The 12,453-nt window shown below is 48.0% G+C and overlaps 1 protein-coding gene across 2 annotated transcripts in view; it reads right to left on the reverse strand.

The window, feature by feature from the left end:
* DNAI1 (dynein, axonemal, intermediate chain 1) overlaps positions 1-12,453 on the reverse strand; it is a 53,782-nt gene that overhangs the window by 23,328 nt on the left and 18,001 nt on the right. Inside the window, exons 5-10 of one of the 2 annotated variants that reach the window (XM_012656020.1) lie at positions 8,563-8,689; positions 8,160-8,275; positions 7,798-7,914; positions 6,720-6,779; positions 5,302-5,436; positions 1,542-1,626 (exon numbers count right to left, since the gene is read on the reverse strand). In XM_012656020.1, the coding sequence (XP_012511474.1) occupies positions 1,542-1,626; positions 5,302-5,436; positions 6,720-6,779; positions 7,798-7,914; positions 8,160-8,275; positions 8,563-8,689 (640 nt within the window). Of the gene's footprint in view, positions 1-1,541; positions 1,627-5,301; positions 5,437-6,719; positions 6,780-7,797; positions 7,915-8,159; positions 8,299-8,562; positions 8,690-12,453 lie in introns of both variants that reach the window. The other variant, XM_012656023.1, reaches the window with a different exon arrangement.

The following is a 12,453-nucleotide window of genomic DNA, read 5'->3' on the forward strand; positions in this document are numbered from 1 at the left end:
GGTCGTTTTCCAGCCTGAATGATAACAAGGGGGCTTGTTTAGGCTGCTGGTTTTGGCAGCCTTGGTTTCTACGTCCCATGGGCGAGCAATGAGCATCAAGTCACCAAGAAGAGCCTTAGGCTGTCAGCAAAGGAGACCAGCCAGAAGCAAGGAACTGCCAACTCTGGGAGGCAGCTGCTCCATATAAATGCACAACCTCTTAGGGAAATACAAGTCACTTGGGAATGTGCTGTTCATGCCATGGGAAGGATTCTGTTTCCCTGACACTGTCAAAGACACCAGAATTTCCCAGGCCCCCAGGATTTAAGCATTTCTGAATCAATCTCTTTCTTCACCCCATCACTAATTAATCACCAGGATAGATCTATTGAGGGTGTTTATTTGAAATGTCTGTTCCAGCTCAGCAGCTTTGTAGCCCAGTGGTGAAGTGCTCAGGCTATCAATCTGAGGGCCTGTGTTCGAGTTTTGATTCCACCACTCACACCTCACAAGCTGTGATTTTGAACAAATGGCAACATCCCAGCCTGAGTGTCTCATCTGTGAAATGGAGATAATAAATAATAGTATTCACCTTCCAGTGTGGTTGTCAGGAAGAAATAAAATGATACATGTAAACTGCATAGCACAATGCCTGGCACATAGGCCATTCCCAGTGAATGCTGGTGCTTGTTTTTGCTATTATAACTGTTCCTTTTTCTCCATCCTCTATGACGCAGGCTGGGTCAGGTGTGGCAAGGCCCATCCCACCCCACACCTGAACCTCAGCTCAGATTCCCAGCATGATATTCAAGGCCCTCCGTCAACTGGCTCCAACCTCTCCAGCCTGAACTCTCATCACTTTCCAACAAAGCCGCTGTTTGGGTCAATGAGCCTGCTACCCCTGTCACCAGAGTCCATTCCTATTCATTTTTACCGCCAGGTCACTGCTCTTGCCATCCCCTGCCCAGAATGTCCTCCCTTTCAGCTACCCTCCCTCTCAAACTCTGCTTATCTGCTGGCATCTAGCTCAGCTCCCCAACCCTGAAGCTTTCCTTGACTGCTCTCACTCATCCCTCATGTTCCTTCTTCCCTACCTGAGCAGTTTCTGTCTATCCCATACATTCGAGTATTTATAGCATTCCCAAGCTGGACTGGGTAGAGGACAGACACAGAATAAGGAAGCTTAAGCCCTAGATTTGGGTCCTCTCTGCCACTCACTAGCCACATAGCCTTGGCCCTAGCTTCCTCGTGTGTAAAGTAGGGGTAATCATCTCTGCTCTGCCGCCTCCCAGGATCAATGGGAAGATGACAGTGGATCACTAATGTGCAGGTATTTTTGCTACACCACTGTCAGATCTCATCACTATATCTATGGTTTCTTGTGCCATTGTTCATGGCTGACCCAAGTAAGTCTTGTCTCCCTAGTGACATCCAGAGGAGGGAGGGATTATGTTTTCTCCCCTGCACCTAGAGGATCTAGCATGGGACACTCAAATACCAATCTTTTATGAGGGATTTTTAACGCAGGCAATAACAATGGTTGCCAGCACTTCAAATCTTACCTTGAGCAATGTCATCATATGTATTCTGGTTGACCATCCGCTCCACGATTTTAGCAGCTTGAGACACTTTGGTGATATCATCGCTCTGTGGGAATAAAGAAGCCACAGGTCTTCATAAGCCAGCACCTGGTAAGGACGTACGCCCTGAGCCACAAGCCCAGACTTGCAATTGGCTCAGCAATGCCTCTCTGATACCGCCCCCCCCCGGGCTCCACCCCCCGACAGCTCTGTAAAGGCAAAGGCCCAGCTCACTCACCATTCCCTTCTGGGAACTCCTACCTCGCAAGTGGCACAAGGGGTCTGAGCTGACATACCTGGCCCCTAGACAGAGCCTGCTTCATGCTCTTTCATTCTGAAGTTGTTTTGGAGCACAAGACAGGGCATTGAAGAGAGCCCGGGAAGTGTATTGGAAGGGAGAACAGAGAAGGGAAGGTTGGAGGCTTCTTTGGTGGGGACAGAGAGGTTTTATCAGCTCTGGGAATGACATAGACTCCCATTAAATGCCTCAGAGATCTTCTGGTCCAACCCTTTACCTAGTCAAAGGCTGGGGAAAACACAGACAGAGGCCAGAAGAGGGAAAAGACATGCTTTTACACATGGAGTACCAGGTACTAATAGAACTGAGACTCCTAATCCCAGGGCCCTTCCCACTGTCCAGACCAAAGAGAAAGCAGGAAGTTTTACACCAGGAAAAAAATGACTCATTTTGAATCAAAAAGAAGATTATCCTTTTGTGAAATCCCACAAATCCACAAGATGAACCACTTGGCAGGTTAAGAGAGCAGCAAAGAGTTTGGGGGCTGACAAGAAAGGCCCAAAGGGTTTAGGGCAGGTGGCAGGAGTGAACCAGCTAGGGGGGGCAGCCTTCCAGAGGGGTGCCAGAGGGCCAGGCCCATGGCTCCCAAGGATTAGATTTCCCAGGAGTTGGCAGCGTCAGGCAGTGGCTCACAGAATGTGTTCTGGAGCCACACAGACCTGCATTCCTACCCCGAATCCCACTGATTAGGAGCCAGGTGGAAAACTTGGGCAAGTTACTTAACATGTCTGAGTCTTAGAGTCATTGTGAGGATTAAATGTAATAATACGCATTATTATTTAACCCAGTTCCAGGTGGGGATGGTGTCAGAAGAAATGTGCAGACTAGCGCAGTGGAGGCTTATAAAGTCACATCTGGGGAACTGCCCTTGGAGGGCCTTTTGCCACGTCCCAAACTGACTTTATCTCAGTTTATCTCAGAAAACTGACCCAGGAGCACATTCATCAGAGTCTTATAATCACAGCCCTAAGAGTTCATCTGGTCCTGGCTAATCCCCCTATTCTCTGACCCAAAGCAGGAACCCTCAGCAGCTCCCTGGCAAGCTTGACCCTCCCCACATCAGGCAGCGTTTTCTGTGATCAGATAGCCGGTCAGCTGACAAGCTACTTTCTTGGGTCTTCTACCTATGGTCCTAACTCTGTCCTCTGGCCACAAGTAATTGTGTGCCTGGTAATAGATTTTCTGAGGTAGGAGGACAGTGCCTCATTCCTCCCAGTCAGCACTTCCTCAGGTGACTCCATCAGTCATGGCATGGCATACTAACAACAATAGCCACCACCTATTGATCAGTAGCATGCAAGTACTATGTTAGAGGCCATACACACATTATCTTGGCTTCTTACAACAGTCCTGCAAAGCAAGTATCATTAGGATGTCTTTACAGATGAGGGAACAGAGGTTTCAGAAAAACCCAGCTAATAAGTGGCAAAGCCAGAAAACAAACCAAGGTCTGTGGACTCCAGGGCCTGTGCTCTCAGCCCCACACAGAGAGTCAGTCCCTCCCCAGGCTGACCACCTTCTCTGGGAACTGGGAGACTCATGTGTCTGGATGTGCTTTGAGGAGAGTATGGTGGCTATTACCTCTGTTGTCCTGGATGCTAGGCTACTTGAGCAGCCACATCTCTTTATTGGTTCTGATTGAACTTGTGGCCTCTAAGCCCCGCCCTCCATTCCTACCTTATTGTTCAGATCATACAAGCTTGCATTCACCCAAATCATTAAGGAGACAGAAACTTGGGGTCTACAATTGGAGACCTTCCTATAGGGTATCATGAAGTTATTCTTTTCTCCCCTCCTGCATACTTGAGTTTTATACCAACCTAATCTGACCCAGGTCTTTGAGGAAGGAGTGGCACTCTACACAAGCATGGGGCCTGGGCAAAGTGTAAGGCAACTGCCACTCCCACTCTATTGAACAGTCAGCCTGGCCCAGTACTTGGAGGAAGGTGTATGTGTTATACTCCCAGAGTGGCTTCTTGGTCCAGAGAGCTGGAATATGCCTGTATCACAGCCCTCCATGTCAGCCAAGCTGGAAGAGCCCAGTGTAATAGAGGGGGAGATCCTTCTTCCTTGAGGATGTTAGGCACCAACTCTGGCAGGGATTACAGCCCAGGTCAGATTCCAGTCTCAGCAAAGGGACTTTTCTTCCAGATTCTGGGTCCTAGTGATCATAGTTGGGGTTTCTGCAACCATGGGTCCCAGCACAGAGCCCATAGCCAAACCCCTGATGGATCTTCATGCAAACCCTGACCTAGGCCAGTAGCCCTTCTGAAGCCTCTAGCCTCTAGACAATGGTGCAGGGGAAGCTAAGGGTCTACACAGGGCAGTCCCCAGGGCAGGAGCTCCATCTTTCACCTCAGAGTTCCAGTACCCAGCATGGGCGTGATCACTGGGTGCTTGATCAGTGATTGAATAAAACTGAATCGGGACAGTTCCTATTAAGCCAAGGCAGGGGCTAAATGTGACGTTATCCCTCAATGTGATATTATTATGGTAATGGAACAGAGAATTGAGTGGAAGTGGACACACCTCAGACAAAGGAAGCGGAACTTCCTTTAACTAGCCCAGCTTCTATTCAGGAATGGAGCAGAACCACCGCCCAGAGAGCAGCCAGTGGAGCTCTCCAAGGTGCTGAAACAAGCCCCCAGCTCCTGTGGGCCTCGTCCCTCCCATCCCCGTGCAGATCAATCCCATTCTGATCCACACTGGGACTCTGGCTCTCCATCTAGATTTATCTTTGTCAAAGGGACAAGTGTGGCTCTTCTGCATCTTCCTGTGCTGACCTTCCTGCAGTGACCCCCTACAGTTGCATCTCTGTAACTCACATGATGATCGCCAAACCTATGCTAGCCACACCCAAGTGAGCCCCCAACCATGACCTTTATAATGATTCCTACATGGCTCCTCATGGTAAATTCAGCCCAGGGTGGCCACATCCATTGGCCTGGCATTGATGGTACCTGTGACCATCTCTGACTGACCTGGCTCCTGGCCCTGAAGACTCACCTAAAGTATAGGGCACAAGTAAACTCAAAGACTAAAAGTTAAAAAGCATCTCACTTTCCCAAACCCTGTGAGCCCTTGCCCAGGGAAGTGGTGCCTTCTTCTCATACCCCACCCCCACCCTGGGCAAAGTCCCTAGCTCTTCTAGGATACATATAGTGCTTTCAATAAGGTTCACGTCTTCTGTCGCTTCCTAGCCCAACAGTCTTGAAACCCTGCTAGCCTCCAGACCTACATCAAACTGGGGAGAGGTGTGGAATGCTAGAGGCAGACGTAGCTCTCTTCACATCTTCCCCCAAAGAAAGAACTATTTATACCTCAACATTAGCCCCTGATTTAAGTATCTGTGAAACCCTCCCAGAAAGCCATCTTTCTGACCACCCAAAGGCCAAAGCCCCACTCAGACATTCTGTGACAGAACTGTGGGAACCGTAAGCAAACCTGGGACTCCACAGACATCAGCTTCCTCATGGCCATCTTCCCTGTTTTTTTAGCCACGGGGGTCTTTGTCTTCTCCTTCTCTTTCGTCTTTTCCTGCTTCTCAAGCTCCTCTACATAGGCATCATAGATCTCCCACTAGGAAAGGGGAGATGAGAGGGATCATTGTGGGGTGCAGTCCTCACCTAGAAAGCCCCTTTTTGGCCTTTGAGGCTTACAGTGTTGGTCACATTAACCCCTGTATAAGCATCCTCTACTTGGCCCACTGTAATTATGCATTCAATGTCTGTCTTCCCTGCTAACCATCAGCTCTGGAACAAGAACAAAAGAGTTCTCAGGACACCTCTGGGCTGGGCTTATCCATCCTGAAGCCCAGAGGCTGGGTCTCCAGCTGGAGATCAACATTGTTCTAGCCTGCAATCCCCACCAGACAGAGCAAATGGACAAACATCAGGCTAGCTCACATTTTTGTTGGTGATTTTTAAGACTCTGAATTAGGACATTTAAAAAATGTATCCCCCTACAGAGATAGCATAAACATAGTGGCTCAGGCTGGCTTTCTACAGTACTGACCACACCTCAACATTAAAAGGAGATAAGCAAAAGGTAAAGAAACCCTGATCTGACAGCAGGAGAAGCCCAAAGATAGATAGCAGCAGATCTGGGCTGGGCAAATGCCCCAGATCACACTGTGTGCTCCCCAGAGCTGGGCAGTCACTGCCACCTGGAGGCCAGATAGGCACACCTTACATTTAATAATTCACCCATGGACTAGTATGTCACACTGCAAAGTACTTCAGTGTTTGTTATCTCATTCAGAGCCCTCCAACAACTCCGTGAAGCAGCTTGTCATCCTCTCTTGACAGAGAAAGAAACTGAGGCATTAAGAAAGACATGGTTTGCCCAGGATCTTACAGTATAAACAGCAGAGTTGGAGCCTGAGCTCAAGTCTCCTGGCACCATTTCCTGCCCAAACCAGCATTGCCATCCAGGAGGACTTTAGGGGGAAGGAGGAGGCTCTGAAGGAACACTGCAGCCTGCTGGGAGGGCAGGGTCAGAGTGCTAACACTTTAGAGTCAGCCACAGGGCACCAGAGGCTCCAGAAAGTCCATGAGAGCAAACATTCTCCCTGGTCCTGAAAGAGGCTCCAGAAGCCATGTCTGTATCCAGCTTGGATGGCCTTGCCCTGGGGGCATGTGGCTGGTCCAGAGCTCATTGGACAGGGACCTACTGTCTCATGTGCCTGGTGTTCAGAGCCTGGATGCTCAGGACAATGAGTGGGGAGGGAGGTGGATGGACGAGGAGGGCAGACTGCCAGAGGAGTCCTTGATCAGGTCACTCTCCTTTGCTGCTGAATGAGAAAAGGATGTGTGGTGGGGGGGGCAGGGGGGTGACAGGTTTAGTCTGGCCCAGGGTCTTACCTGATTGGCTGTGGCTGAAAAGTTTGTCCTGGGAGGAGGCTCCATCTGGCATTCACGGTCCTAGAGAACGATGACAACAGGAAACCCCCAGAAAGCCCTCAACTCCTTCTCACTTAACCCAACGGTACATCCTTGGGAGAAGCATTTTGTCTGGAGCTGAGGGGGGGCGGGGACACAGAACTGGAGAAGTAAAGAGGGGCCTGGGCAAAGGACCAAAGGATGTGTTCAAAGCCCACATTTTGTCCATTCTGGCCTTCTACAGGAGAAGTGTAAGCTAGAAAGCAGGGGCGGTGAAGGCTGACTGCCAATTTTAATGAAGATAAATTCTGAGTGGGGGTGGACTCACCTGCAGGAAGCCAGGCCAGGGCACAGAGGTCAGCCTCTGGCAGGCCATCAGGCTAATGTCTCTCATCCTGAGAAGGCTTCTCCCTAATATTGAGGTCTCCGGCTCCAGCAGGGGAATGTGGCCCTTCCCCATCATGTATCACCCAGATTACCAGGTGTCAGTGGAGGGACCACACAGGGTGATGAGGCACTGTCAAAAACTCACCTCATAGACCTCGCCCTCCATCCGCAGATTCATTTCTGCGGGACACTGCCCTTATGTGTGTGAGTCTCCTTCCTGAAACCCTGAGAGGCTCCCTCAGCCTGGTTCTGAGGATCCTCCACGCTCACAAGTCAGGGAATCTTTCTGACCTCTGCCAGCTGGTCTACCGCAGAGCCCATCCCCTTCAGTCAGCTGGCTCCTAGGCACCCCACTCCCCCAGCATGTTGCGGCCTCCCCTCTCCTCTCAGGTGCTGATTTCTACCCCCTCCACAAAGTCCAGCTTGAGTTTAAGCCTCTTAGTGGAGTTTTTGGGAGGCTCTAGTCTCCTTGTTACTCTCTGAACTCCTGCCAGGATGGCTTACAGGGACCTGAACACATGCCCCCAGCTCTCCTTGGAGAGATAAATTGTGGCATCTGCCCCGCCACCCCTGCCAGGCTGAGGGCTGCTGGGGCTGGAGTCAGACCTTCTTCCTCCCTGCCATGCACAGTGTGAGCTACAAAGCAAAGGGGCTAGGGTGGGAGCTGCTCTACCCGGAGACGGTGGTTGAAGGTCTGTGAGGCCCTCTCACTGAAGTTGAACTTGTTAGTGAGCATTCGCTCCTTGGGCTGCACAGGAGTTATCAATTCTTCAGTCACTTTTTCAGCTGCCTGGAAATAAAGATCCAGAGGACCAGGACTCAGCTGTGAGAAGGAGGTGGTGGAGAATTGGGAGCGGGGCGGAAGTCCTGGGATAGGACAGGGGTGGGAGAGAGTGATGCTGCCAGATGCGTTGGCACCTGCAGCATCTAACTTCTCACCTTCAGTCTTCCTCCTCCCCCCATAAGTCACCCGTGAAGCCTTCATCCAGAGCTTGAGCTGGAAGAGGAGGGATGGAGAGCAATATCATACTGTACCCCAGCTGCAGGCACATCTGTTTGACTTCCAGCTTCAGCTTCTAACTCCTTGGGCTCTTCATCTTCTTCAAGATTTTCTGTTTCTGAAATCACCACCTTGGCAGACTCCTGAGAACCTTGGTAGGATATTACCAATAAGCTCAAAGTCTAGGTCTGCTCCCCCAATCCCTGGCAGGAAGGATCTTCTTGGTTTCTGCCTTTCAGACTCTGCTTAGCTCCATGGTCATCTTTAGCCTGAGTGGCATGAGTTAGCTCCCAGACCTATCCAGGACAGCCAGCTAGCTGGTGTCCTTATGTAAGTAGAGACTTCACAAAGTTCTGGCTTAGGGGTCTACTCCTTAGAGTAACCAGAGAAAGGGGACTAGGCCCAGGGCTGCAGCCTCAGGCTGGCCCAGAGTCCTACCTGCCACTAACTCATCGCGGTAATGCTGTCGCCGTCCTTCATCCGAGTCTTTGGGGATCAGGTTCCCGACCTGGCTGAAGTGAACTGCCAGTTGGTTCACAAAGCCAATAAGCTTATATGTGCCTTCCTAAGAAGAGAGGGGGCTGAGTCAGGCCAGGGATCCCCAAAAGGGCTTGAGTCAGAATGTAGTCTGCCTTCATTCACTAAGACCAAAGACAGTCTGTTAAAGGACATACAACTCACCACATCCTCAGTTAACCCGAAGTTTCCTTTTTTTTTTTTTTACAGGTATGTCATCCTGACTGCAAAACCCAAACTTTTCACTGCATTCTGGTTTAAAGAAAAGGAGGCAAATGAAATCAAATATTTTTTAAAGTTCTCATCAAAGATTTATTTTAAAATGCCTAGTCCTTCCAACCTTAAGCAGTTCCAGATTTACATATCACTAGCTCATGTGTCTTGTCTCCTACATTCATGCTAAGGGATCCCAGTTCACTTGCCACACCACAGACCCTGGGCAGGTCAGACAGTCATCGAACACACCTGCCATGGCCCTCTCTCCACTGAACTTAGCAGAGTCCAGGGCTGGATATATCCTCATAGACAACCCCAACCCATTGTTTCATACAAGAGTCTTAAGCAATCCTCCCACCTCAGCCTCCCGAGTAGCTTGGACTATAGGCATGTGCCACCACACCTGGCTAATTTAAAAAATTTTTTTAGAGAAGAGGCCTCACTATGTTGCCCAGGCTGGTCTCAAACTCCTGGCCTCAAGCAATCCTGCCTCCTTTGTCTCCCAAAGTGCGGGACTGTAGGCATTAGCTACCGCACCCACCCTAGTCTGGTTCTTCTAGACTGCCTCCTCATTCATCAGCATTCTAGCAACCACCAAAATTGACTTTGAGACCAAAGAAGTCTCTTTCTTCTTCTTCTTTTGCTGTCTTTTTTTTCAGACAGGGTCTTGCTCTGTTGCCCAGGCTAGAGTGCAGTGGCACAATCATAGGTAACTACAACCTTGAACTCCTGGGCTCAAGCCATCCTCCAACCTCAGCCTCCTGAGTAGCTAGGACTACGGGTGTGCCTGGCTAATTTTTCAATTTTTTGTAGAGATGGAGTCTTGCTATGTTGCCTGGGCTGGTCTTGAACCCCTGGCCTCAAGCAATTCTCCCACTTGGGCCTCCCAAAGTGCTGGGATTACAGGTGTGAACCACTGCACCAGGTCCCCTTCTTTCTTTTAAAACAGTTCTGCCAAACCCTTTTCAAGTCATATAGAAAATAATTATATTTATATGATATGCTGGGGTAAACTTGCAGCAGAACAAACTAGCTCATAGGCTCCAGCTCCACCAGACCTACCTGCTCCTGGAGGACTGGAAGGATCACCATTACACAGGTTGAGAAACTCTGCCTTAAAAAGTCACTACAAAGCCCTTCCTCTCTGAGTAACTCAGATGGATAGGAAATGGGACAGTGCAGTGGTTAAGAGTGTGATCTCTGGAAGCAGGCAGACTTGGGTTCAAATCTTTATTGTGCATCTTATTAACTGCATGCCCTTGGGCTTAAGCACTCTAAGCCCCAATTTCTTCAACTATAAAATAAGGATAATAATATCTAATTTGCATGATAGTTGTAAGTATTGAAAATAATAAAAACAATCTATTAACAGTGACTGACACATAAGTGATCAATATTAATGATCAATAAAAATAGCAATTATTATTATGATGATGAAAGTCCCCAGGGGAATGAATTATCTATTGTTGTCATTTGAGCTTTCACCTTCATCCTGTCCCCAGAAGTTGACCTTCCTCTTCAGTTTAGAAATGGAATTCAGACTCCATTGTTTCTGTGAAAGGAGGGGAGCCATGCCCAGATGAGAACCATCTGCTTCCCCATTTTAGCACATCAAGGGAAAGTAGCAGCTTTGGAGACCTAAAGCTCTTGGACCTCTCAGGACCAATAAGATGGAGATCAGCTCTGTGGGAGGATGCCAGGCAGGCCTGGGAGGCTGATGGAAAGTTGAGTAAGGTGAGCCTTCCTGGGAGCCTAGGGATACCCAGCTGGTAGTCTCAAAGGAGGGGCAAGAGGAGTGCATTGAAACCCACAGGGCAATGCCCATCCTTTGCCTGTAACATGCATCCCATGGCTGGTACTCTGAGTCCTAACGAGACCCTCTCAGATATCAGGACAGGAGCCTGTAGAGTGCACCGTCCTCCAGCATAACAGCAGGGAGTGCAAGGCAGCTTCCCTCTGACCTTTATAGGCTGCCTAAGGGAAGCCATTAGCAAAATTCATGAGTAGCACCTTTCAGGAAACACATCTGGATTTGTTTCAGCCTCTTTTTGAAGGCATTGACTATATATTCTTAAATAAGAAGCAGCGTGTTCAAGAAATTTTTCACAAAATCTTGTACACAAATGGTCATAACAGCATTAGTTGTAACAGCCGAAAAGCAGAAACAATCTAAATGTCCATCAACTGATTAATAGGTAAATAAAATATGGTATATTCATACAATGAAATATTAATTGTTTGGCAATAAAAACAAATGAAGTACTGACACATGGTACAACATGGATGAATTGAAAACGTTATGCTAAGTGAAAGAAGCTTGTCACGAAAGGCCATATTGTATTATTCCATGTATATGAAATGTCCGGGCCAGGTGCAGTGGCTCATGCCTGTAATCCTAGCACTCTGGGAGGCTGAGGCAGGAGGATGCTTGAGGTCAGGAGTTTGAGACCAGCCTGACCAAAAGCAAGACACTGTCTCTACCAAAAACAGAAAAATTAACCGGGTGTGGTGGTGTGTGCCTGTAGACCCAGCTACTCAGGAGGCTGAGGCAGGAGTATTGCTTGAGCCCAGGAGTTTGAGGTTGCTGTGAGCTAGGCTGAAGCCATGGCACTCTAGCCTGAGCAATAGAGCAAGACTCTCTCTCAAAAAAAAGAAAGAAAGAAAGAAATGTCTACAACAGGTAAATCTACAGAAACAGAAAATAGTTTCGTGGACTGGGGCTGGAAGGGATGGAGGATGAGGAATGAGAGCAAAGAACTACAGTATTTCTTTTGGGGAAAGTGGAAAATGTTCTAAAATTGATTGTGGTGATAATGGTACAATCTGTGAATATACTAAAAGCCATTGAATTGTACACTTTAAATGGCTTAATCGTATGGCATGTAAATTATATTTCAATAAAACTGTTGGGAAAAAAAAAAGAAAGAAAGAAACTATTGTTGTCTCCAGGGAAGAGGACAGGGGAGAGAGGGAGGTTTAATTTTCATTATATTTTCACTTTTTTTTTTAATCTTTTGAAATTTGTATCATGGGTTTCTATTATATATTCAAAATGTTATACATACATATATTTTTTAATTTTTTAAAGAAGCAGTGTAATGTTGCTTTGGAGTCAGACAAACTAATTTAAATCTTGCTTTGAATCTTGGCTGTGTGACTTTTGTAATTTGTTTTATCTAATGGAATCTTGGTTTTCATAAAATGAAAATAATAGTTCCTATATCAAAGAAATGTGAGGGTTATATGAGATACTTTATGTAAAAGACTGAATATAGGACCTGACACTGTGCACAGTAAGCATGGAAGAGATGAGTCTCAAAATAATGAAATGAAAACATGTGTCACTTCCATTTTAGCTCAGAATGTACTCAGAAATTCTGTTCAGTCCATACCCATAGGAACTGACCTTGCTATGGTCAAGAGCAGTGTTGTCCCCCATAAAGACATGCCACATATTTGTCTACCAAGTGAGAACTCACCCACACCACATGTACTAGAGGAAGGTCCTTAAGGGATCACCTGCCTGCCTGGCTGTGATGTCAAGAATTGCTGGGACTGGAGCCTGTGTGGGGCTTCCTCCCAGGCAGGAATGCGGGG

The sequence above is a fragment of the Propithecus coquereli genome, unplaced genomic scaffold, assembly GCF_000956105.1.
Source record: "Propithecus coquereli isolate 6110/MARCELLA unplaced genomic scaffold, Pcoq_1.0 Scaffold114, whole genome shotgun sequence".
In the NCBI taxonomy this organism is placed as follows: domain Eukaryota; kingdom Metazoa; phylum Chordata; class Mammalia; order Primates; family Indriidae; genus Propithecus; species Propithecus coquereli.